The 27,472-nt window shown below is 39.2% G+C and overlaps 1 protein-coding gene and 1 long non-coding RNA gene across 3 annotated transcripts; one reads left to right on the forward strand and one right to left on the reverse strand.

Moving 5' to 3' along the window:
- Positions 1-2,623: 2,623 nt before the first annotated feature.
- LOC145444496 (uncharacterized) lies at positions 2,624-25,806 on the reverse strand. Of its 2 annotated transcripts, XM_080322490.1 has the most exons (6): positions 23,203-25,804; positions 17,715-20,746; positions 17,306-17,439; positions 15,872-16,049; positions 15,067-15,169; positions 2,624-5,232 (listed from the first exon to the last, which is right to left on the reverse strand). In XM_080322490.1, the coding sequence occupies exons 2-6, from the start codon at positions 17,722-17,724 to the stop codon at positions 5,124-5,126; spliced, it is 534 nt and encodes a 177-aa protein (XP_080178616.1). In that variant the 5' UTR covers positions 17,725-20,746; positions 23,203-25,804; the 3' UTR covers positions 2,624-5,123. The 2 variants fall into 2 exon arrangements, with proteins under 2 accessions (XP_080178616.1, XP_080178615.1); XM_080322489.1 differs by lacking the exons at positions 2,624-5,232; positions 15,067-15,169 and having other exon boundaries at positions 15,888-16,049; positions 17,715-17,866; positions 20,574-20,746; positions 23,203-25,806.
- On the forward strand, positions 8,309-12,172 carry LOC145444514 (uncharacterized). Its single transcript, XR_013916707.1, has 2 exons — positions 8,309-8,715; positions 11,990-12,172. It is a non-coding gene; the product is annotated as an uncharacterized LOC145444514 (long non-coding RNA).
- Positions 25,807-27,472: the final 1,666 nt, after the last annotated feature.

The raw sequence follows: 27,472 nt of genomic DNA on the forward strand, positions 1-27,472 counted from the left end.
TGGTTTGAATTCATAATAGGATTTGTCCGACTGTTTTTCTGGAGAACATGGTCAAAGATCGTTGGCATGAACTAGTGTGGGGATGTGCAACGAGCGAGTTCAGGCATATGAGACTCATTCATTTCGTAAACAAGCCCTTCCGCGTCTGGGAACATGGAATTATAAAGTTTTAGCCAACATACCGCTGATAAAATGCGCTGCTAAAAACATCAGCATCGAGAAAACCGTGACCAGAAATGACTGTCGCTAGATGATAAAACCTCTCTCTTTGGATATGCTTCGTTGTCGGCAGTAGGCACCTAATAGTCCCGTTCTTGCAATCTGGTGGGACAGTATAGCACAAATGCGACAAATAGAGGAATTTAAATCATTCCTATTTGAAATCGCGTGCGTCGAAAATGTTTTGTGTTGGGTACAATTGTGGTGTGCGCGTTCTGTATGTAATACATGTCCGTAAAATCGTAGCATAATATTGTAATGTAAAAAATGCATTCTTTTTCATGTGTGAGGCTCGGGTCGCGAGTAGGGCTGGGCGAAATGATTCGAGTACTCGAATCTGAATCGAGTAGTAATTTTTATGATTCGAGTCGAGTAGTAAAAGACGATTTTTTCGAGTAGTGAAATTATACGTTCCTCGCAACTGAACGTTAATTTACTGACGAGAATTATAGTTTTGATACTATTTTCCACTGAGGAAGCCGTGAAACCTTGATTGGCCGTGTTTGAGCATACCAGGCACAGTTTAAAGCTACGAACGTTACTGGAAATAACACATTTCCAAAGTCATTGGAAATAACACATTTCCGAAGTCATTATCATCCAACAAAATTGTTAAGAAGTGCAATGAAATCAGTATGGTCGAAAAAATACCAAAGTATCTTTAATGTGATGGATAACGGGCATTACGTTCTTGTGGAGGCATAAAAGGTTCCTATTTGGACTTCGACATAGTACATCCTGTTGTGACGTCATAATAAGTGATACTCGATTACTCGACTCGACTCGAAGCATATTACGTGATTCAGAATCGAATCACTCAGGTACTCGGTTTTGCCCAGCCCTAGTCGCGAGATGCCACCAAAGCTCTGATTTTTGTCGTGGTCTAAAGAGCTGGTTCATGGTTACTGAAGGTTATTGAACTGTTATGAACTTTCAAGTTAGATTGAGCTAAATAGCCGAACACACGGTATCGTGACTTTCTTTGCTCTTCTCGTTAACTCGCGAAACAGAAAATAGGAAATCGAAAAAGAAAAACAGAACACAGCTTGGAGCAAGGGTAGCGAGCTCTACTGTGCCTACGCTCCTTGCTCGTTTTGAAACTTATTTTCCAAGACACAAGGCAAAACCTCAACACGAACAAGTGGATTTTTCACCCCTTCGACAAACTGGAGCTTCCGTGACCTTGGCGTGATCTCTTCAAATCGATTTCTGCCAGAAAGCCTTTTTCACTCGCGGAAAATAGGATAACTTCGAATAGGAGTGCAGAACAGTTCCCACGACCTGGCCATCAAAGCATTAGTAGACTTTCTTGGACAGAACCCAACAACTTGTTTGGCCGAGAAGGGTTCCAGTGAAATAGTTGAAATCAAAACGAGGGACAAGAGTTGCCTTTTTAATTATACATTTGATGGCCTAAGCAAGAGCTGGGCAAACTACGGCTGGCGGGTCGCATGCGGCCCGCCACACCGCTTTTGTGCAGCCCGCGAAAGCGTCAGGAAACATTGCAAAAATATTGATTAAAATGAAATTACTGTGGGTACCTGATTCAACTTTTTCTTAATATATTTAAACATAATAATGATAAGTTATATTCTTACCATCGTTTTTTTTTTCATTTCATTGATGGCGCGATTACTCGACCTCGAGACCCATGCATTTTGAATGGTTTCAATTGCTAAACGCCAGAGAAAGTGAAATGTAAATGACTTAATTCGGGTCACGAGTGTGATGTTAGATTGGAAACACGAGCAAGTTTATTAATTTTAGTGCTGTGGGCCTACTTAAAAAACCGATTGGTGCGTGTGTATGATAGATTCATTCTTTGGGTGTGTAGAAGTATTTCTATTTGTAATATTTATATATTTTAGAAGGGTATTTAAAGGTAACATGAATATGATGATGTCAGCATTGTCTTTGCTGGAGTTAAACCAAACGCACGATCAGCAAATCTGTGAACAGATCGCAGCTCACAGACTCAAATTTACACCCAGCTCTAAGAATCGGGACAACCGACTTTCATCATTAATGGCGACGATGAGGATAACAATGACTAGTGTGTTGTAAATATACTAACACCGTACATATATGCAGTGGCGTAGGAGCATAAGCTGCCGCCCATGTCTTTCGTGGAAAATGCCACCCCAATTTTGAAGTAGTTCCAATCTTTTCAGTTATATTTAAAGGGATTGTTGTTGTGTTGACAAAATAAAGGCATCAATTCGTCTCTACTCCCGCATTACCCACCTTTTTCACTACTTCTGTAGTGTCCCGTATTTTGCCGCTCATGGCGCAGAGCCCTAAGCGCCAAGTGGCTGCTACGCCACTGAATGTATGAATGTTATTTCCATGTCGTCAGTCACTATATAATCAAACGCAATATTGTGTTTTGTCTTAGTGTCCCAATTTTATATGGTGCGGCACCCGAATTGATTCAAATGTTGAATGCGGCCCGCGAGATAAAAAGTTTGCACACCCCTGGCCTAAGCTATAGTAGCCAATTTGTTGCACATATGAATAAAATATTCGTTAGTAACTTCATATTCTTTTTGTATACCAATTTTCGTTTGGTTTGTGCGAATGAAGCTCATAAAGGTTGAAAAGCACGGGTTTAGGCCATCAAGTGTATCGTTAGAAAGGCAACTCTGACCACTCCCAAAATCTATTCACTGCATTGCCACTGGCGATGTCGATACATATAGTAGGACGCAGTGTTGGGATGACACGAGTCATGACTCGTGTAAACTTTTTTCGTATTACTTGACTTGACTCGAGTCACTTTGCCAAAATGACTTGACTTGACCTTACTCTGCGCTTCAGAAATGTGGATTGAATCGTGACTCCCAGCAAAATTCACGAGTCAATTTCAAGTCACCAAGTAAACGTTGTCGATTAAATCTCTGTGTCTTGTGTATGTTCGGATTGTTCGCGATACGCCGGTCAGAAACCAGTCAGTCACCGATTGTACGTTTCACTGATTCTCGATTGTTACATCACAGATGAATTAACCGCAAACGAAATGATCACAGTTTACGTTACAGTAGTAATAGATCAATTTAATCGCAACGTATCAGTGCTTGCTTACACAGCGTTCACCTTTACCAACCCTATTGTATGATTCAAATCGAACGAATATCGTTTATGCGTTTATATTCTCACGGATGTATAGATAGATGGGTTGTGTATTTTACGCTATCAATATGTTCCAATTTCTCGAGGCTTCGTATGCGATCCTCAATTTTAGATGATAATAACAGACTGTAGCATGTAATTATACAGTTACGTATTTTATTACCAGTTCCACGTGTGCGCGAGCGATACAACATCTTTTTGCATGTATTTAATTTTATATTCGTTATTTGATTAAAAATAAATGGCAAATTAATCTGTCCTTCACGCAGCGACAAAAATGTAATGACATTGAATGATCACTCTTACTTCGAAAATTAAATTTGACTTGAATTGTGACTTGACTCGTGACGACTTGACTTGACTTGACTCGACTTGACTCGAGTCACTTTCGAAAATCGATTCACTTGACTTGACTCGAGTCAAAATGTGCAATGACTCGTGACTCGAAGGTAGTGACTTGATCCCAACACTGGTAGGACGATATAAAAATTAGATTAGTTCGGAGTTCACCGGAAATGGACAGGGATGGTTTAACATATGTATTTGGTGTCCATCAGTTAGTCCATTGTGAGCATGTCCTGGGATGTGGCCGCAGGCTATATATATTATCGAAATGCGGCCGTGAATAGCAAAACAGTTGCAGCCTCTGGTTTAGAGGAGTGGCATGATACCAAGTCGATGAGAATGCATTCCGCTTGACCAATAAGCAATTCAACCCATGCGTGTGTTTTCATAGTCCTGCCTAGTGCCTATACATTATTTATTGACGGCGCTACGTAGATTCATTATTCATCGAGAGAGTGATTATATAGATAAAGAGATTGCGGTGACGGATGTCGAAACTATCAATAAATCACATGCAACAATATCAAGAAATAATACGCTTCATTTGAACCGAAATCTACAACTACAATGCGTTGAGACTGGACGCAATAATGCATGTCTATTAAATATAGGTACGTAGTATCTTCACGCAACACGTGACCAAACGAAATTAAGTCCGACACATCGTAAAGTCAAGGATATATTTACACAGGACCAATTGCAATATGCACATTTCACCATGATTCCACTGTAATAATTGTAAAAGAGGAAGACTATTTGCTATTCGCTACATTTAATGATGCGATTATGATTTAATGCGATTTAATAATTAATACGATTACTTATTTTATCATTGGAAAGCTGCACTTTAACTTACTTTTAAAAAAGGATGCAGTATTAATGACTGCGGTTGCAGTTATGGAACGGTACAGAAACAAGACCTCTAAAAACCCGTTCCTATCGCATGTCACATGATCGAGAAGTTACGTATGAGTCAATTCCAAAAATTGTACACAGTAAATGTGTGGATGAAATGGAAAACACTGTTGGTAAAATATTCAAGGTTAGAACATGAAGCGGTGTAACATTAGTAAATATGCGAACATTGATATAAGAAACTCTTTGGTTGATAAAAATATGAATAACTATAAGGGAATGGCAAGTATTGTATACTTATCATATAGTGCCCGCCTGTCTCAATAGTGATCCTGTTGTTGAAGATGGAATGGATTCCTTTCGGAAGTTCAGTATATATATTTTCTGTTTTACAAGGACATGTAACGTAGCAAATATTCGGACGCAAACTAAACTGTTGTACCGGTAGGCTTCTTTTGACTTCGCGAGTACAAAATTTGAAATTAAGAACGGATTTTGGTTGGTTTTATATATATTGTATGTTTTACAAATACAGACAATAGCTGAATCTGAAGTATTAAATCAAATCAAATTGGTTAAAGATATCGTATCGTAGATAATCTTGGCAATTTTTCACACAAAATTTTCTTAGCAGCTTGACGAAATTTCTCATCTCTGAAATTGTAAATGATCCCGTTCGCCAAGCTGCAAATTAAAATCAATGGTTCAGGCATAATTTAAGACACCCGCACTCCGCACAAATGCCATTGTGCTTATCAATGCAATCATATATTTATATATCTACGTATGTCAATCAAAATATATAAAGTACTTCGCAGGTACTCCATGGTTTTCTGACTAAGTCGGCATTAATAAATCTCATCGACATGTATAATAGTCGATCAAAATTTCCGTTATTTACAAAGGTGGTTCGTGACCAAGTACTTGCAATTTTTGTAAAGTCATCAAGGGATAACGGTTTCAAATCCCCTGCACGTTTACTTTGCAGCTGCCAGATAAACGCTGATCTGCAAGCCCCACCTACGACCATCGCACATTTCAGCGTTTGTCAACATACTCCGCGTCGAATTAAAAAATCGCAGGGTGATGAAACTTCTACTTCGTCGTCATCGTATCTAGATACCATGCGGGACTACAATCAGATAACGACTTCCATTTCTGTGATCGGGAAACAGCTTAAGCATCCCTAATGTGCTAAAAGCTGATGTATAAATCAGTTTTCCATAAGTGACAGAAGCCGCTCTCTTCCTCTTCTAATGGTTCGCGAATCTGCCATGATAAAGCTGCTACTGTCAATCCTCTTCCGCCAGAAAGAAAACATGTCTAGTCTATACCCAGTAGGGTTACCATACGTTCTCTTTAAAGAGGATTTGTCCTCTTTTTTGACTTTTTTGAAAGTTTCCCTGGAGGACGGGCTTTTGTCCTCTTTTTCGAAAATTTAGGTAATATTTAGAGCAAAATGCGAGTGATATGCCGTACATTAGCACAGCAGTGACGCTCAAACGGTATTTCGAGCTCTGAGCGAAAATATGACCTTTTTTTAGTCAACCACCCGGCAAGGTGGAGGAAGAAACGGTATTTTGGGCTCTGAGCGGGAAAGTTGACCTTTTTTTTCTAGCCAACCGATCACAAAGTGGGAAAAGTTCACCGAATTTTGAGAATTCTTCTCCGGTTTTGCAAGTCTCAAATTTCTGAAAAAGTGTCCTCTTTTTAGATTTCCAGAATATGGTAAGCCTAATACCCAGGGAAATTTTAATTGGTGATGTGTATGTTATACCGTAACTGGTCGTTCTTATTGCCGTTGCGACACTGTTTACAAAAAAAAAAAAATTATTTTCATATTTCGAATCTTACGATCAGAATATTGGAAGAAACCTACTTTTCAAAATTAATTACTTGATTATCTTTGAGTCCTTCCATTTTTACTTCTACTTAGTGTAAATTTGACACTCTTGAAAATGACTACCTGCGCCTTACTTCAGACTTGTACAAACTGTTGGAAAAAGTGCAACTAGAACTAGAACTAGATCTACTCAATTTCTAAAACCCGCAACTAGAACTAACGAACTTCAACAATCTGCAACTAACTAGATCAGTTGTTCTTGTCCGGTGTTTTCGGACGCTCAATGTAAGAAATGTATTAAATGTGCTGTTAGATGTGTAATGTGGTAGATTTTCATATTTAGTAATCCCGGAAAATTAGGGGTTCCTCGAAAGTTTGCAGATTAGCCTAGGGCACACCTAGGCATTTTACGGCCCACGGGGCAAATCCGGACCGCAAAAAAGGGGCATAGCTGTACATTTGAATGTATACTAAAACAATCGCCTGTATAAATCGAACTGGAAATGCGTTTTCTTGGAAGGCTGTTTAATGTTTAGTTTAAATCAGGGCTGGCCAACCTTTTCAGCTAAAGGGCCACATTCGATAGACGAACTATTGCGCGGGCCACTAGCCGCGCTTAGCGCGAAAATTTTTTCAAGTTCAAGGTCAATAATATTGTCACTTGACTATATTGCGGGCCTGTTGTATATCGCTGGGCTCAGTTTGCGAGGACCGGGCCATTCGGCGCATGGACATATCGATGTCGAAAGCTGCGACCAACATGCGTCAATCATTTCGTGCCTAGATTTCATAGTCGACGGTCTTACTGCGAGCGCAAACGCAATGTCGCATATGTTGAATGACACTTTGTCTCGTAATCGCGAATATAGTTAGACTCAATCTGATACATTAGGTATTCTTCCATTTTCACAAAAGGGCAACAATATTAAAAACAAGAAATCGAGTGACAACATGTTGCACCAAGCTTGTAGAAAATTTTTACCTTTGATAAATATATCGCAAATTATTCTGCTTTATTGTAGTGTTCGACGATATACCAATATGTGAATGGCTGATGGATCTGTCAACGCGTCGGAACTGATATTTTAGTCATCACATCTCAAGTGTTGCGGTCAGACTAATCAAATTTTTGGTTCGCCTTGCAAGTTCACAATCTGTGCAAGCCATTTTTGATGATATTAGAAATTTCGGAAATTACCTCGCGGGCCACTCAAAACCTTCTCGCGGGCCACATGTGGCCCGCGGGCCACGGGTTGGCCGGCCCTGGTTTAAATTATGTACCGCGGTTACGTACGTTCGTCGTATGTGTAATCTACTGTACAAAATCAGGTAGATTTACTGAGAAATCTCTGTAAATTTTGCAACGAATGACCGGTCGCAGCCAATAACTGTGCGTAGCTTGTAATTTTACATTTTGATATGTAATATTACCTCAATTTAGCTGTAAAGTCAAGTAACCAGAATTTCTTCGCAAAATTACTGAAAGTTACTCGTTACTGAAGTTTACCAGACTATTGGGAAAATTGATTAGCTTGAAAATCTCTGCAGCCAATTTATACGTGGAACTGAATGTTACTGATATCATTCTCGTGGTGATTTGACCTGATTCAACCTCGTTCGCGAGACTGGGGTCTGTCATACGGAAATTGTTGGCCCCAGTACCAATTTCAGTATAGTACATAGTAGGGTAAAAGAAACAACTGACAATCGTAGCTAATGTGGTACACCATAGCCACTATATTATATTATAAGGCTATGGCCATAATGCCGGTCTCGCTGGTTACATTCGTTGTCACGGATAGGACTGATGAGTTAGAATATCAGCTAAGGATGTATAATATTGTTCGGGAAACTAGAAATATGAGCACCGCATGCTCTGCTGACCATTTGTTAATGGCGAACAAGGCGACCTGTAATAGTTTACATTAGGTTCTGAGATTCGTAGTAAACAACCAACGCACAACTGTGATATCACAAGCATCGTCTGGTTTAGGAGGTACGGTAAGTAGTGAACAACATATGGAATAAATATCAATTTATACGCAATTAGATGGAGAAGAAAGGGACTATATGTAATGATAAATGTTTCTGTATAAAAAAAAACGACCTAAATCAAACATTATAACGCAGTGGCCAGTAAATATTATTGGTGGCATGTCAGCGGATGAATACCGCTTATTTTGAAATCGTTCGAGTGTCGTATCGTCGTCTGGCCCTTATTGAGATTTGAGCAAAGGGTGGAGCAAAACTTGCTGTGCTTGAAGAAAGTGGACACGATCGTTGAAAATTCCTAGGAATGCTGAATGGCATACGCATCGTAAAAGGTACATTACTGCATAGTATTCTTTGCCGTGAATATCTACGACTGTGCACACCACCGGGATGACTTTGATTTCATGATTGAAATATTTCATTTGCCGCATTCTCCGTTATATTTTGGGATATTAGTCGACTTATATAGTGACCTGTGACACCACCTACTCCGCTGCGGAGGAGTTGAAACTGTTGGTATGTTTATGTCATTTTCGGGCCATAGCATACAGATGCTTTCATACACTGCTGGATTTGTTTGGCACACATGCCACCTCAAATGAGGAACCTTTTGCTTCAATACATAAGGCTAAACATGTGTTTCTCAACCATTTTCAGAAGAAGATTGTTGAAGATGAAACTTATTTCGTATTCAAGAAAGCTCGCGAAATTCAAACTCTAGCAGCCGCGCTCAACTTCATTTGAGCATATTTTTGATATTCTTCGAAGATTTAGAGGAATTCCCACGTGTAAGTCATTCATTACTTCATAGCTTCCCTTGCCCTTCGTAGCTTGCCCTCAATTAAGCTACCCTATATTAACACAATTTACTTCAATTCCAAAACTGATCAAATTGGGCATGGCACTACAGAACGATGCCTTGTTCTCTATGGCCACTACCAGCATTAGGATTAGTCTCAGTGCAACCTACCTTGAAATAAATTAATTTCCTGTTCAATGTTTTTTTTGCTATTTTCAAACAAGTTTGGGGAAATTTGTCAGAAATGTTAAAGACTGGAATTACGGATTCAAACTTGGCGTAAGACACACCATATGTATACTAATAGATCAGGGATGGGCAACCTGCTGCAGTAGAAGGGAATTTGTGTGGCCGTCGACACCTAATTCCATTAGTATGTGTTAGCATGTCCGTCGACATGCAAATTGAAATTACTAATTCATCCCAATTTTTTAAGAGATTTTAATTAATCTTGAAATTTTCTTGGCGCTCCACGCAATTCAACGTAACTAAATTTTTCGACTCCAACTTAGTAGCGCCTAGGGATGGTGAACGCGAGGTTCACGTTCGCGTTCTGTGTGTGAACCTCGGGAATTTGGAGGTTCGCGTTCACAACAGAACCTTGGTAGGTTCTGCACCGTGAACCTTTTTCATATATTACAATTTTCACTTCATAATGACATCTTTGGTTCGAATTTATTGCATTTCAACTGCGGGCCACTCTATGAATGACGCCGGCAGCATAAAAAAAAGCTCAAAACGAGCATGCACTTTGACAATCTCAAAGATTTTACTTGCTTTGTTACAAAAATTTTGCTCTAAATATCCAACTTTCCGTTTGTGAATATATAGTGACTCTTTGCTGTGAGCTGACCCGCAATCACATAACATCACGAGTAGGGCTGGGCAAAATCGAGTACCCGAGTGATTCGATTCTGAATCACGTAATACGTTTCGAGTCGAGTATCGAGTATCACTCATTATTACGTCACACTAAAATGTGCTATGTCAAAGTTCAAATATGTACCTTTTATGCGACCACAAACAATATGATGCCAGTTATCCATCACATTAAAGATACTGTGGTATTTTTTCGATCATACCGATTTCATTGCACTTCTTGGCAATGTTGTGGGATGATCATGACTTTGGAAATGTCTCGTATTTTGCGACCACTGAGCCATATAAACACGGCCAATCAAGGTTTCAAGGCTTCCTCAGTGGAAGGCCGTTTCAAAACTATAATTCTCGTTAGTAAATTATTTTTTAGTTATGAGGAGCGTATACTTTCCGTACTCGAAAAAATCGTCTTTTACTACTCGACTCGAATCATTAAAATTAATACTCGATTCAGATTCGAGTACTCGAATCATTTTGCCCAGCCTTAATCACGAGCGACATACATAACATGTAGAGAGCGATTCAACCAATCAATGAGATTGATATCGTTTTTTGATGTAACAAATCTAGCTAGCGTACGGGGTCTATCTTCACTTCATATGTTTATCATTAAAACCAAATCCGTGCGATTGAGGTGTTGGCTACAGCTGTATAACTTTTAGGGTAGCCTAATATCGAAAGCAAGTTTAAAAACCTGTATTACACTCTGCCCAATACCAATATAGCAATACTCATACACCGAATACATTGTCCGGTCTGGTCAAGACCGTTAAGGCGTAAGCTTATATTCCCTGGCAACACTTCTTCGAAATTATTGGCAAAGCGACGGATGATATTGATTTTATGGGAGTATTATATCATATGATTGCCCCAGTTCCTACATTTAGCAACGTTTAAATCGCCAAAATGTACATCAGCATTATGCCATTATGTGGCCCGAGTTGTCGCTAGGTATCGTGTACAGTACATTAATATAAGCTATCACTTCATTGAAAGATAGGGTTGGAATTAGCAATATGACGTCACGTGACGTCACGAGGTTCACGTTCGCGTTCACACAGAACCTTGCAAAAAGGTTCGCGTTCACACGAACCTGAACCTTTCAGAGGTTCACACCATCCCTAGAGCGCCCTTCTAAATCTGAGCAGGAATCAGAACCATGTGCTCACGAAAGAAATTTTTTATGGTACATTTTGGCGATTTCAATATATTTCCACTACTGATAGGATGGACAATCCTGATGGGGGGTCAAGAAATAACAGTATGTAACAAAGGGCATGACTAATAACAATTGGCCCACACAAAGATGCATTATCAATTATAACTTGCCCTGAATTTTAGAAAGCACTCCGTCCATGAACCCTACCGGTGAATCTGATGATATGGGCTGAAAAAGGATAAATATTTGACAGTAATATGTGATACTGCTACTATTACTTACGGTATTCATTCGTGAATCTAAAAAAATTTCGCGCTTCGCTCTGCGCGAAAATATGGAATCCCAGCAACTACTCATAGCATTGCCACTCGCGATTTCGGTGCGTACAATAGCCCTTTGTGAAAAGTATAATAGTCCAGAGTTCACCGGGAATGGATATGGACATTGGACAGATTAACAAAGCCTATCTCTATATTAGATGATGTGTTCTTTTTGACATGACAATACGTGCAGGGGGCGCAATTTTTTTGGCCATTGCCAAGGGGGGCGCATGTTCAAAAAGGTTGAGAACCGCTGCATTAGATAAAGTAAGTCATGACTCCTGCTATATCACGTAAAAGGCGGAGCTGTCATCACACAATGTACCAGTAGCGGTACTTCAAAAATTGCTATATTTTTGTTAGCCTATTTGTCTTAGTAGTCTTTATAATGTCATGTCTAGGTTATGAACTTTGCTTAATATATCGACTTACGCATGAATTCCTTTTAGTGGAACTGCAAGATACTAGTTACACAGAAGGAATGAGGACGAGAAAAAGAAACAATCGGAAGTTTGGCGGATGGTGGGACACCACCCGTGTTACTGCATGTGTCCTAAAGAAGAATTAGACCTCCAGCAGCAATACTTTTCCATCGTGAATCATGAATGAATATACAGTTTGTTCCAATGTCGTTTTTGGGATGTGAAGAAGCTTTTGCGTTATTTTAGCATCGGGTTGCTTTGCGACAGGTATGGGATGTACGTGAATTTACAAGCTGGATATGTAATCCTGATTTACACAGACAGCATGTAGGTTGGTAGGCGGTAGAATTACAGTCTCAGTGGCAAATATACAGGAGAAAATGTAGATTGGATATACCGGAGGTGACTGTAACAGAGAGAGAGAGAGAGAATCTTTATTCGTATACATTACATATCAACATAACACTACAAAAAATGTAACAATGAAATGCGACATGCAAGGTAGACGGGAGGCTCGATATGACATAGTCTTCAGAGCCGAGCCACCCGGGACAGGAGCAATTTTCACAGTCGATAACTAATGAAAAAATATAAAATAAAATTAAATTAAATTAAAATAATCCAACGAACGATAGGAAAAATAAGACACAGTATCACGGACCAATTTGTAATACAACACAAATACAATTTAGCGGTAGTTAGAGATAAGAGAATGAAAACATTGTTTTTTAAAAGCACAAGAGTCTAAATTGCGGAGATTAGGTGGCAGCTTATTCCAAACATTGACACCAATAAAACTGATTGAATTTTGTACTAGACTGGTAGAGTGGTGTTGCACAGACAGAGACAAGTTAGAAGAAAATCTGGCATGATGCTGGTGGGTATCTGAAGGTATTTTGAACAGATTATCAAAATATAGTGGCAGTTCACCCTGATGATAACTATGCATGAATTTCATTACCTCAAATTTGAAAACGTCTTCCACTTTCAATATTCTAACGCTACGATACATGCTATTACAATTCTCATATCTAGATTTCCGACAGAGAATTCGTATGGCTCGGTTTTGCAAGACTTGCAATTTCTGCAGATGTTTTTTCGCAGCAGGTCCCCAAACTAGGATCCCATAAATAAGATAGCAGTGAATTAAGGCATAGTAGACTGATCTGAGAGTTTGATGAGGAATTAAATTTTTAAGGCGATAGAGAGCCCCGACACCACGCGAGATTTTAGTTTTTATATTGTTGATATGATCAGACCATCCAAGTTTATCATCAATGATAATGCCAAGATATCTAACAGTTTTATGTGTATCAAGATGTGCGTTATTTACTATAATTCCACTGCGATTGACTTGTGTATGAAACACGAGGGTTTTGGTTTTGGAGGCATTGAGCTGAAGTTGGTTAGATGCCATCCATTTTGACACTGTCGATAGCTTAGTGTTAATGTTGTCAAATGCATCAGATAAATTTTTACCGGGTATAACTAGGCTGGTGTCATCAGCAAACAGTGTGATGTCATTGTCAAATAAATGACCAATATCATTGATGTAAATTATGAACAGCAGGGGCCCGAGAACTGATCCCTGAGGTACACCAGTCTGTATGGGTAGTAATTGTGAACGCGTTGTTCCAATATGAACAAATTGTTTCCTATTATTTAAGTAAGATTCGAAATACATTTTTGCAGTCTGGCGTGTAAAGTGAGATTACCGGACGAGTGTAAGTTAAATTTACATTGACTAACGGTAATGTTACATTACCACGAAATGTCTGGCTATCGTGCTTCCAAACATTTCGCGGTAAATCGAGGTTTTTTTTACAGTGTAGATTCAGATTAAAGTCGATATAACATAGATTGATTTGATTCGGGATTATGCATAAACACGCAGTAACTCGAGAAGGGTGAATTTCGGAAAACCTGACTGCAAAACTACCAACACAACACGGCTATTTCACTAAGCTACACACCGCACGGGATGTAGTGGCCAATTTGTAATATCTCATACATTTTGGTGTCTTGTACTAGAAGGAAGTATCTGGGTTGATGTGATTAAAAAGAGTTAACAATGTTTCTTGTTTACCATTTTTGGTTTGGATAATTAGTAGGATAAATAATATTTTTATCCATTTACTATAAATTCCCAATTACCTAATAGCAATACATCCCAGCAGAAGGTTGTGTTAACAACGTAATTCAGGCTTTCAGTTTAGAAATTATTACACAATAATTCACTGCAGAGTATAGTGTAAACTTTTGACTTAGCCCGTCAACGTATTCCCTGCTTCTCATTCTCACAGAAATAACTGCGAACCTCTGGCGTAAGGTTTCCCAGGTCATTAAATATTAAGCACAGTAGCCTACTGAATCGGATTTCATTCTCCTAGACAACACAGTAATATTATTCGATTTGAAATATCAGGCAAAGAATCGACATTTCAGAAGGAGGGAGTTTCGACTTTGAAATGAGAGAGATTTCGACCGCCCCAAAACAAACACACGGTGGCTACATCACTGTTAGTATAGTGATGGCTCTGAGCTAGCAATGGCTGCACAAACATCAGTTAACAGAACACCGGTATCTCGATTCACGCAAAACGACGACATGTGCTGTCTAGTTGTTCGGCAACTATTGGCTTTTTAAATGTGCATCTAGAACTATAGCTAGAACTACAGAATTTTCAAAATCTGCAACTAGAACTAGAACCAGATCTACTCACTGTTCAATATTCTTAACTAGAACTAGAACCATTCACTTTTCAAAATCCGCAACTAGAACTAGAACTATAGAACTACTCCAAAAACCGTTAGTTAGTGAGTTAGTTGACCGTCAACTAACTATGGGTAGTGTGTACAAGTCTGCTTTACATACGTGAAAATTTACGCAATTAACCCTACATATCCAGCGAGACTGCCTCTGTTTATTTGTTAATCGAATTGCATCGACAGGAAAAATCGATGCATGATATATGAAGACTAAAATCGAGAAAATATTTTCAGCAAGGACGTGAGCGGGACCCTGATGTGTTCATTTAAGATCTCATAACATAAATTTTTAATGAGAACTGTGAAGTCGATGATATCACTTTCAACCCACTTACTTGTTAAGTATGCCCACGTAATAAGCAGTGACGTAATACCCATCGAATGTCTTGCAATCCAGGTAGCCAGTGATGAGTAAGGTCACCACAATCGTAAATGGCACTGCAATATAATACAGCAATGTATATATATAATTCGGCATCGTACAATTTTAGTACAAATAAAACAACCAAGGTAGGATTCCTAAAAGTTTTAGACGTTGCATCGGTAATCCGTCATTCAATTTCAACAATGTTTAACTAGTAGGCCTAATATACATCGCAATAAATTACATTGCGTGATAACGAGAAATTTGAATATAGTTCGGTGTTGATGTGAAATGGGACAATGTTCTTCCGTGTGCACTTTTTAATGGAATGAAGTTCCAGTTATCCCAACTGTTGTGATCGGCATTCCTTGAATTTCAACTTACTGTCATTCGCTGTGTCGCGGTAAAGTAAACAAGAAATTCAACACAAAAGTGACACGAACTCTGATTCGTCTATAAGATTACAATGATTCTCGCAAAGTTTGCATAAAACCGCGCTCGTCTAGGTGTCGATAATAAAAATTTTACTTTACTTCTGATCCTGATACGACCCAAATGATATTTATGTTCCGTTGCGCAAGAATGTGATTGCATGGGATCGAGTATAGTCTTCTACATACTTAATTGGTAGACCCGACACTGGGTGGGATGAGGGGCTGTTGTTAAATAAAGTGATCTCAAATCTGATGAAATGTTAGAAAGGAGTTATACTCCAGGATTTCTCCATTTATATCGGTATGACACAATATTCAGTTAATTAAATATGCTGGGCTTACGCAAGGTTGCCGTGAACACTGTAATCATCATTGCAAACGTTAAGAAGACTGAAACTTCTTGTCGAATATCAGATTTTTGTTGAGTGAACCTATTTTGTTCGTAGTCGCTGCCAAACGTCTTTCTTGTTCTTTTCATCTTTTGTGAGATGTCAATAGCAGTCGCTATGCAGAAGCAAACCTGCAACAAAGTTACCGATCAGGTCAGAAATACTATTGTGTCTGTATAATAGGCTCATACTTCAATGAATCCGAATATTTGCGGCTGAAACTCGTCAGGGTGTCTTGTCAGCAGAAACAATTCGGGTTTGATTAATTATGAATATGAGTTGAATATACAGTACTAAGCAATTGACCACCGACCAGCGATGTCCCGTACCGCCAGGAGTCTATTGTGTCTGACTTAATATATGAAGTGATCGATATTTTCAGTCTACAAGCGCTTTAAAGACATAAAAACGATATTTCAAAATAGTTTCACGGTACCAGCTCGCAGATATATGACTCATATATGTGTATAGGCTTAAAACCAATATTGGAGAATTACGCTTTAGACATCGAAGCCTTTGGATACATCGATAAGGTTTGAATATCATTCAGCGAACTTCTGATTTCAGAATTCATATGGGCTATCTGCATTTGCATGATACTATTTTAAGAGTTCAAACCGATAACGAGCAGCGAATGTCCAATTCAACGTCACTTCGTCTGACATGTTCCAGGCTGGAGTTGTAACTCATAGATGCTACACAGTACACAGCAGAAGTGCGTGTAGACGCTAACGGAAGCGCAATATTCCTAGCATGAATATAAAAGTATGGGCGTGACACTTCTGCTACATGTGGCGAGATAGCGTAGTGGTATAATCCACAGCTGAACGAACACCAATGGGTTGCGGGTTCGGGTCCGACCGAGGCCGACTCCATGATTCCAACCCAAGTGTCGGAAGTTTATTTTGGCTCCTCCTCGCCATCTCCCCCGCGTAAGCAGTGTCTTATAACAGCCTAGAAGTGCGCCGTGCTACAAGTCGTCAAACACCGATAATACTACAAAAAAGAAACTTTTGCTACTTCCATATTTATAATCAAGAAGAAATTTAAGGCATTACATCTACTTGGGTGAAAATTCTGACCACTGTCACCACCCTTGGATGAGTTACTGTAAGAGATTTGCGAGAGATCACAGCAATTTTTATTTTTCTATTATCGTATTGTTTTGGTATTCACGGTTTTACGACTGCATTTTCCGTTTTCCACCTGGCCCAGGTAAAAACTCTAATTTGTATTTAGGAGGGATTCCGGAGTCGACTTCGGTTGAACTAAAACTCGCAACTTGTTGGCCTTGCTGCTGTGAAATCTACTGAATGAACTACTAAATTAGCTTGGACACTCCGTCTTTGTCGTTCAGATAATAATCAACGCCAACCCCACATATTACCATGACTGTATAAGGAACAAAGATCGTCACCGCTCCGTAGAGTTGCGCTCTCCACTTGGAAAAGGATTGTAGACCCATCGTATAAGTTAGTAGACTTGGTTGGAACTGGAAAGCGAAGTGTTCGGGAAAAGCAGCTGTACAATATCAAGTATTTCATTAGATGTAATAGTTTATCAATCCCACCCGTGACTAACACAGTGGTTCTCAACCGGCTGGTGATTCGACTGTTGCGAGAACATGAGAGGTTTCCTTCGTCAAATAACAAAGGCTACAGAACTCCGAATGCTGGTTAGCATGCGATATATAAAACAAAATGCGATGCGCTGAGTATCGATGGGGATGCAGGAACCAGCGTTGAATCCCGCTAGCAGTATTACACGATAAACATTTCTCGCATGCAAATGCTTACCAGGTACCATGGTCACAGTGAATACGACAATCCACAAAACAAAAATACTGTATATAAGAGATCGATTGTTTCTCGCTCGGCTCCAGAATGGCCGGCCATCTTATAGCAGTGAACCGTTCTATGCTCAGCAACAGCATATAGTAGATGGATCCCTGACAAAAAAATATCATCAGCAACATGAAAATCGCAGGATAATGACATTTCTTCATTATCATCACAGTCGCAGTTACCATGTGCGATTATAATCAAATAACAGCATGTAATCTGTCACCGGACAGTAACCTCTTGAAACACCCCGAATTTGATTACCCGCATTTACTGACGTTCGCATCTAATGAGAGTCAGACGAAAAGCTTCGAGTAGAATAAATTGGGCAGAGTGAGCAAATGGTTTGTTGCAATATTGAAGGTATGTAGCCTACTTCGAAAAGACCATAAAAGTATTTTATATAATGCGCAATTGTGCATCAATGTTTTCCAACTGTTTTCTGGTCGTGAAGTCCTTGCAGGAAATTTTCAAGCTTACGGGCCCCTGAATAATCGAAATGTAGTGAAGTAATTTAATAAAGTACTCGGCGGGCCCGATAGAGACTTGATACATTAATCAAGTATTTATCCTCCTATACCAGGAATAGATCGTATTTAATGTAAACTTTTAGTTTAAGCGAAGGGAAGTATTTAATGGATATAATAGCCTAATGTACTTCAATGGATGTTGAACTAGTTGAAGTCAATCAGACACCCGTAGTCAATCAAAATTTTCAACAGGTTTTTTGAATTCGGATAGCTTAGTGACGACGACAAGCGCCTGCAGCCCTCGATTCCGCGTCGGAGGGTTTTCTGGGCTGTTCTTACGGCGACAAAAGAGCCCAGAAAAAGACCCGATGAAAGAGCTCACTTACGAGTAATGGAAAGAGCTACAAAGAGCCGCGGAATAGAAACAGCACGTCGAAGAAAGAACTGTGACATCGGACACTAGGTCGAGGTGGATGGCAGTTTAAGTGCCCGCAGCTGCATCTGCAACTGGTCACTCGGCATCCTCCTATATGTTCATTACATCGCATTGTGTCTTATCGCATTGTACATTGTGTGCGTCTTGTTCAGATAAAAAATAAAATCTGACAATTATTACGATTGTTAGCTCTGGCTGCATGTCGGACGTAGAAACCCTCAGTAAAGACTGTACGTGAACATCAATTATATTGGAACGCAGCCTTGTCTTGCTAACGTTCATGGTCGAAAATGTTTGCACGAAAATGTATGTATTGTAGACCCGAACAGAACATAAGTAGCTTCAGGACCATCACTCTCGGGTAGGTCAACTTGAATTCATTCTGTGACGCATAAAATTTGTCTACACTTTCAGATCAGAATTTCACTTTCTGGGTAGAAACTCTCAGCGGGCTGCGGGCCGTATGTTGCCCGCCCCTGCACTAGACGTTCTTGTACCAAACACCGTAAACCGATTCGGCCGAAAAGGGGCTAAGCGTGCTATAGTTAACATCCAACGTATAAATGAGTTATATCCATGATGAGACACTGGATGAACGAAAGCGGGGAACGTTTGATCGAGAACATGCGACTAAATTAGGGGTGGTCAACCCGTGAGAGGTTCTGACTGGCACGCGTGGTAATTTTCGAAATAACTTGCCATGGCCATATGGGCCTCAGAATTTTGGTTCCTATACATTTAATGATTTATACATATTGCCCGTAAACCGACAGTTTGACTTCCACATAGCTATTTATAGCGATAAAACACCGCAGGCTGTTATGATATACAGACTCTTCGAATGTAGGTGCGTATACCTGTTGTTGCATGATTAGTGGTGAAGGTCACAAAACAATGTACACGTCGTTCGAAATTTACTTTGCACCCCCAAGACAGAAACCACCTGTCACAGACCGCATAACTCGCGCAGGTCGAAGTTGTTTGCATGTGACGTAACATTCTGCCAGCATGCAATTGTAAACAAATTAACGGAGTGTAATCATGCGGTTATCATGATGAATTTTTCAATTATTTGAAGTCCCAGTGCCTCATCGGCCCAAAATTTACCCAATCTGGTTCTGTTTTGTTTTACCTTTTAGTTCACTGTACCGATTAATATTAGGATAACTTTGATATTTTTTTCGAATTTAATCGATTACGATTACAAATCAGGATCGCTCCTTTTCGGATCACGTACACCCTATCAGGGTTGTAATGACTCGAGTCATGACTCGACTCGAGTCACGATTTTCTGATGACTCGACTTGAATCGAGTCATTTTCTCAAAATACGGAAACGATTCGACTAGAGTCAATCTGTGTGTGTATTGATTCGACGTAGACTCGAGCCATTGCGCATTACTCGAATCAAGTAATATTACTCAAGACTTAGACGGCCAAGACCGACATTTCATTGTCATTCCGAATAATAGTGAAGTAACTGCACTATTCGGGTTTTGTCTATTGGTACTAATACTAGAAAATGCGGCAAGAGACTGCTAAAAGTGAGGGAAATTAATATATTATAAATGCGAACCATTCGATATCACCAACCATAGTTTTGAAAAGTAGGATGAGCAAGACTGGAACTGAGCAGTCAACACGATGACTTGGCCTCGGTCTATTCATAATACCATGACTTGGACCCGACCGTCTGCTCACTGACTTGGACTCGGACTTGACTCGGTCGTGAATGGAAAATGACTCGACTTGAGTCGAGTCAAAACTACAAAAATGAGATTGACTTGTGACTTGGAGCCTTGTGACTTGATTACAACCCTGCACCCTATCCATATCAAGTAAAACTGATGGTATGGTATTCCTATGCAAATATGAAATGCTACCCAGGTCTTTAATTTAAATGTCTTACCACTAGGGATGTGTTCAGAAGACCTCCGAAAAATATTGCGATGGACGAGTTGATTGTGTTACGAGAATGCGACTTTAACTCATCCAGTGTAACACTTGGCATCCACGCCATGGATGGCAGTACTGTGCATAGCAAAATGAATCCAACAATGCCATCAGCCAGGGCCATCGACGCTGCAACGAAGAAGAAGAGTGATTGATATCGTTGTGTAGAATTATGCCGCTATATACAAGGATAAAAAACGAAATAAAAAATAAATTTATGTATTTATATATGGAAATATCCACCGATAATACAGCTTATATATTCAAGTCATAGCACTTTGCAAGATGATCAAAGTACCGATTGAGTTTCTATTTATTGTGAATTGAGAAACGAATACACATTTAGGTATGATTGTAAAGATGACTGCTCAACTACTTTGCTGTCTATCAGTCGACAGCCTATAAGTAGGCTACACTAGCCAAGAAAATGAAGAAAAATGAGAGAACATCTCAAAGTCTTTTCTGGGGTTTTCAAGGTCGCTGATTACGCATATTATATATGTTTTTCCAGATTAACTCCAGTTTAGGAGATACGTATACCCATAAAAAGCCGAAAATACTGTATTTGCCATCTAAATATTTCACTCAGTAGGAAGTAAATCGTAGCTTGTTTACCTTTATACTGCGCATAAATATATAATTGACTATGAAGAATCCGCAGTTGGTATTGAGTTATTCAATCAATATGAACGGGACCTGATGCGAGATCTTTGTTTGTCTAATAAGCCGCTTGTCTCGCCTAAAAACTGTATTTATGCGAAACGGAAAGTATTTTATCCTGTATCAATTGGTTCTTCTATCAAGAGGTATATAAAGCTATCAAATTTGTCCTTGAAAGGTTAAACTAATATACTCTCGCGTGTCTCATATTATTGTACTTGCAAATGGACAAATTCCCGCTGAACCAACAAAGTTTGAATACATATAGTATCCATATCAAACGAGAAGCTTAAAGCTGGTGTTTTGCAGGACCGCAGATTCGCACACTGGGGAAAGATTCTAATTTCATATTAGGAAAGGAGCTCATCTGTATGGAATTCCAGAAAGAATGTAGTAAAAATAAATTTTAAGATAACCACAAAGCCCCCAACTACAAACAGTTGGTCCGAAAATTGGTATCTGCATATGGAAACTTGGAGCAAACAGGAGCATTAAAGTACAAATTCTGTTCAGTCATCTTGATATATTTCCCGAACATTTTGGTGATTAGAATGAACAGCAAGGGGGAGGCTCCCACCAAGACATTAAATCATCAAAAGAAATTTATCAAGACATATGAGAGGAGCATATTATGGCTTGCAAACGAGAATCGTACTAAAAACAACTTTATTTCAAGATAAATATTTAGTATTATATTTCAACTGATTATCTTGAATTTACAATAGGTGGTTTACATAATGTTGATTGCATTGAGGTAACGTTTTTGAGTATTTAATTAGATACTTATATATTCGATTGGAGTTTATTTATGTACATGATATCCATGAAAATCTTCAACAAGGATAAATCGAATACCATTGTTTGATGATGTTGCTGTATCTTGGAACAGTCTTGGGCGTGTAAAAATAAAAAGAGGATTGGATTTCTGAACTTTATAATAAGGCTAAGCTTTTTTCCTCTAGCCCTTACGGCGAAAATATGAGATTTTAGTTAAAATATACCTTAAGTTATCTCCAAAACGAGAGCTAATTTGAAACACCTTAGGCCATATTCGACATCAGTGCGCTCCATAACCTCTAAAACCACTCTTACTTTGTCCGCCTTAAAATATGTGTTGAATAGTCTTATCAGTCGGAATATAGAATACAATATTAAGAAACCGCAGAAATTTGAAATAAATTGATATGATGCAATACATAACAAAGTGACGCGCCTACATCAGATGCAATTTTACATTCAGCCAATGTTTCCGAATTATCAACGTGCATTTTATGCATGTTGGATTTTAATCGTTCAATAGATTACAATAGATTAGATAAGGTGATCAGTGCAGAACTGATAGGCTTCCCTTTCAAGTTTACATTGCACGGTCGTCGAAACGCAACAGCATGATACTAATTGCTTTATGGCAAATGTACGAATAAATATTGGAGATAGCATCGGCGTTTTAAACGACGGTGTGCGGTAGTTTGGACTTGATTTCTAACACCAGGTTGTCATTGGATTAGTCAATAAATAATATAATCAGTCAACGTAACGTTTTTGTTTCTAAATGTTTTTATTGCCCGCGACGACTTTAAAAACAAATGTCTATCCATACGCTTTGGGTATATGGTGTTTGTAATACCGAATACCGAATACCGTCACAGGTTAGGATCGATCGCGAACTCGCATGAGTTCAGGTTCACACCATTCTTAATAAATAGATACAACTCAGCTTCAATGATTACTGTTTTCAGTCCGATTGATCGCGACTTAGAATATATGCTAAATGTTACCAAGTATATTCGCCACTTGTCGTTGTCGTCTAGCCTGAATCTTGAATAGTCGTATTGAAATCTCGCTAATACATATCATGATCAGAGTTATGAGGTAACTGAACTATTACCACTATCAAATATGCAGCTTGATTAAAATGTACTCACCTTTTATGGCGTGATGCTGTTTTCTCATTGTCGGATTTGTGGCAACCAATCCAAGAATGAGAGAATTGACACTTATGATCACTACTGCGAGCAAACCGACGATCAACCCAAAGACCACAGCCACCCAGGAGTGGATGCAAAGCGACAATTCACCACCACCCTCACATATACCTTCTTGGAGAAAGAGGGGATAGCCACATAGCCGAGAATTATTTGCAAATTGCCCTGGAATGGTACAGTTACCATGTCGACTTAGTTCAACGGATGAGTATTCTTCAATGTTGGTAATGCGCAAGGCTTCGATCAAATGCACACTCGATTTGACATAGGGTGTACAAAGGGTTGGTTCATAAACGGGTGCGGCCAAGACCACAGGAATCACCATCAATTTGGAAGTGTCCAGTTCCGTTGTGTACAATTCCGAGGTGGCAATTGCCGGTGTGTTCATAGTTTTGTTGACGATATTTCTTTCATAAACTACACTACCTTCAGCAACAGCAATAATTTCTACGCTGTTGGTGTACTTATAACAGGATAAGTTGTAATTTGAGCAGTTTCAAAGAAGTCATGCCTTGATCTCAGTCAATATACAGAATAGAAGATAGTAGCCATAAAGCAACGGGTACCTGTACTCATCGAAAATAATTGAGATGACCGTAGGCTATATCACGATAGAACATTTGTGAAAATTGTGAAGTCATTTGCTTGCTACTTCACACTATATCGTCCAGCATTATCGCTGACGAGCTTTCACATCATTAATTTTCGTGTTCGGTTCTTAAGACCCATGCTAGCATAAGCCGGTAGCTGGCGATGGATTTTTTAATTTTGAAAGAAGAGTGGTCGAATAACGATCGGTACCCACTTGAACTACAGGATCACAAGAACACTTCATTGACGAATTAAGCTTCTCGTAACCTAAAACGTATGCCTATAAAATCTACATAATAAGAATATTGCGGGGCAAGGTTACGAATAACCCAGGAGAACAGTTTGGTTGATGTCGGAAACCTTTGAGTTCTAACGATTTCATAGATTTGACGGATAGCTTCCGTTCCGTAATCGGCGGGACGATTGCGGATTTTGCATACTTTTTGCCTGCAAGCAATGTACTAACTGCTTTCACATTCTCAGGCATTAATATTAAATAAACATCAATTTGACCAATGATGATAGCGCCCAGATATTCGATTCAAAAAAGTTTCAATCGAAGCAAAGTGGTGCTTAGGGATGATGTAAATCCCAGAAAGTTTCTGGTCTGTGTGAACGCCTACGTGGACTTATGAAGTCACGTGACGTCACATTCCCAATTCCTACCCTACATTTCCGTTAAGTAATGTACATAACTAGCGACGAATCGGACCACATCATTCCACAATGCTGAAGTACATTCCGACTTTTAAACGTCATCTCATGTGTCAAATGGTACAATCAGATGGTATGATAATTCCACAAAATCAATATCTTACGTAACTTTGCCAAAAAATTCAAACAGAACTCAGCTGGACCGACCAGATATATTCTTAAGAGTTGAACATCAGTTTATATACTTGCTCAAATATAATATCTGAAAAACTAGTTGTACAGTAGCCAACACCCCAATCGGGTATGTAATAGATATATTGAAGATAAACCAAGATAGAACCCGTACGCCTGTCAGATTTTTTACATTAGATAGCGATGCATTCTTTATATCAATTGCGTTGATGTAAATAATTGATTGGTTGACTAGGCCCATTCGTTGAGTTTCACCATACGTAGTGCGTTTAGTTCTTGATATTTTGTCATTGTGGGCAAAGCTCACAGCAGAGAGTTACTAAAGATTCATAAACAGAAAGCTGAATATTCCGAGCAAACTTTCGAACTTTCCGAGCAAATGATATTTGAAATTGGCAAGGTGCATGCTCGTTTAGTGCTGAGTTTCTTTTCATGCTGCCAGAGACTTGCGTGGAGTGGTCCGAAGTGGAATAGCAAAGAATGTCAGCCAAAGACTTATCATGATGTGAAAAATGGTAATACGTGAAAAAGGTTTATAGTACAGATCCTACCGAGGTTCGTTTATGAACGCGAATGTCTAAATTTATGAGGTTCACACACAGAACGCGATCCCGACGTTCACACCAGTACTAGCGGTGTTTATCATCCGCCATTATCACTTAGCTAGCTACACACCGATCAAATATATATGCTAAACATATTACGATCACGATTATAATAAAATGCTGTAATCGCCATAATTGATTACGTTAAAAATCAGTACAAATCCCAATTACACCATGTATGGTGTCTGACTCCGAATCCTCCAAGAGTTGGTTCTCAAACTTTTTTAGTTTACGGATCGGTATATTTCAAAATACGTCGCTGCTGGATCTTCTAAAATCAAAATCAACCAAAACTGCAATTATGACAAAAGTATGCAGACCTTTTAATATGAACACTTCTTCAAAAACAACTAATTTTCGAATCAATTTCGATCCCCGGCCCCTTCTGTCTCCATAGTGAGCTATCACGCCGCGCTGAACGATACCACCATCAATTCACCCCGGGAAAACCATTCTGAGTCAAAAATGAGCCAGTATGTTCAAACCACTTCTTCTCAAAAGATCAAATTCTCTCACATTTCACGATGGGTGACCCCTAGATGGCAGCAGTGAATCACACTCAATGCATCAGTGCTCATACCTGATCGTCGTTTTCAAGTTCTGGTCCAGTGGTGCCACTCCTAGTGTTTTAACACTAGATCTAGTGTTTTTTCGGTCGTCCTAGTGTTCTAGTGTTTTTTGTCGCACAATTTTGCTAATCTAGTGTTTTTCTGCAATCATGCGAAGAAGGAATATTCTAAGAACATACTAACTAAATCATACGCTAAATTTATCGCTAATAGGGCGATTTGGTGTCTCTGGCTGTGTTTGTTTTCAACAATTCCTTGTGGTGGTGCAGTAAGAAGCAATCATTACGTAATAGGGTGCGCTGTGAATCCGTATTCATAAGCGAATGTACCGGAAAAATGAAAAGCGATCTCGGTGAAATCCTTTGTCGTTTCTTGTTGAACTCACTCTGCAGATTCGGGAAAGATTTTCATTTGCCGGCTTGAGTGTATTGAATCCGTTAACAGCCTTGTCAACACAAAGAGAAATAGAATCAATCGTTCCTCTAGCTGTGCAATTTCCCTCTGTGATATTATTTGTTGAATTTAATGATTTGTCAGAAGAATGGTCTGCTTTGGCAAATTCGCAAAATGAGCTGCAGGTTATCAGTCAATGCCATCCAACATAATTTTGGCTGGATTGAAATATGTGCACAATGGATTCGGTGAATCAAAATTCCCTTTACTGGGGAAGCTCATGACGAATCTCTTGGCATTGTCACATTCCTGTGCATGCATGGAAATGAAGTATGCTGCACATGGACAGTGGACACCTCCCCATTGTTTGGTTGAAGATGTACGGTAGTGAGAACGATATGCCACACAAAATATACTTTCTTTGATCGATGGTGTACCATCGAAAGATAAATAATATTTATGAGGCTGTACAATTCGAAAGCGACAATATTTGATTTTTTCTTGTGTTGAATTCGTTTCATTAATTTACGTTGATTAATCTTGCAGTATATCAATTCGTTTCATTAATTTTCGTTAAATGATCATGCAGTATATCATACATATGTATCGAATTAATGTGTGGAACACTTCTTATCTATGGATTTGTACCTTGATCATCATGGTTACTTGAAAACGGCAAATTTTTCCTGCAATTTAGTAATCTAGTGTTTTTTTCGCCGATCTAGTGTTTTTTTACGACACAATCTTGTGTTTTTCCGGAAACGTAGAGTGGCAACACTGTTCTGGTCTATCGGTATGGAGCGTTCCTTCCTTATGTAGTAATCTAAGTAAGATATCTAAAAATATTGACATGGGGATCGGGTCAGGGGGAGTTGCCAAATGTGATCCCTTCTCATAAAAGTCTGAAACATTGTACCAGCAAAACACAACTAAACAGAGCAGTTCGTTATCACAAACATTAGTCAGCATGTGGAGTTAAAAGCTCCGTTGTATGTTATCGCACTCACTTGAGAATGACATTTTCAGACATTAGACATCGTGCGAACCTCATGGTGTTCAGGCAACTGTTGCTGTTATATGTGTTTATTATTGGTGCACGACTTCTAATATAGTGGTTGGCACCAGACGTATAAAACTGTTGGGCCTCGCGACATGTTAGTGGGGCCTGTTCTATCAGAGGAACCACGGTGTAAGGAAGGATAAGTA

The sequence above is a fragment of the Botryllus schlosseri genome, chromosome 8 (assembly GCF_051294905.1).
Source record: "Botryllus schlosseri isolate E-star chromosome 8, Bs_hap1, whole genome shotgun sequence".
Lineage (NCBI taxonomy): Eukaryota > Metazoa > Chordata > Ascidiacea > Stolidobranchia > Styelidae > Botryllus > Botryllus schlosseri.

What these genes read in the sequence shown, in the direction of transcription:
- LOC145444496 (XM_080322489.1), bottom strand. Translation starts at nt 23,650, where the DNA reads ATGAACACACCGGCAATTGCCACCTCGGAATTGTACACAACGGAACTG. An exon ending in ACAGCATCACGCCATAAAAG is followed by an intron (nt 20,747 to 23,202) that starts GTGAGTACATTT and finishes TCTTCGTTGCAG; the next exon opens with CGTCGATGGCCCTGGCTGAT. An exon ending in TTGTTCCTTATACAGTCATG is followed by an intron (nt 16,050 to 17,305) that starts GTAATATGTGGG and finishes ACTTTGTTGCAG; the next exon opens with GTTTGCTTCTGCATAGCGAC.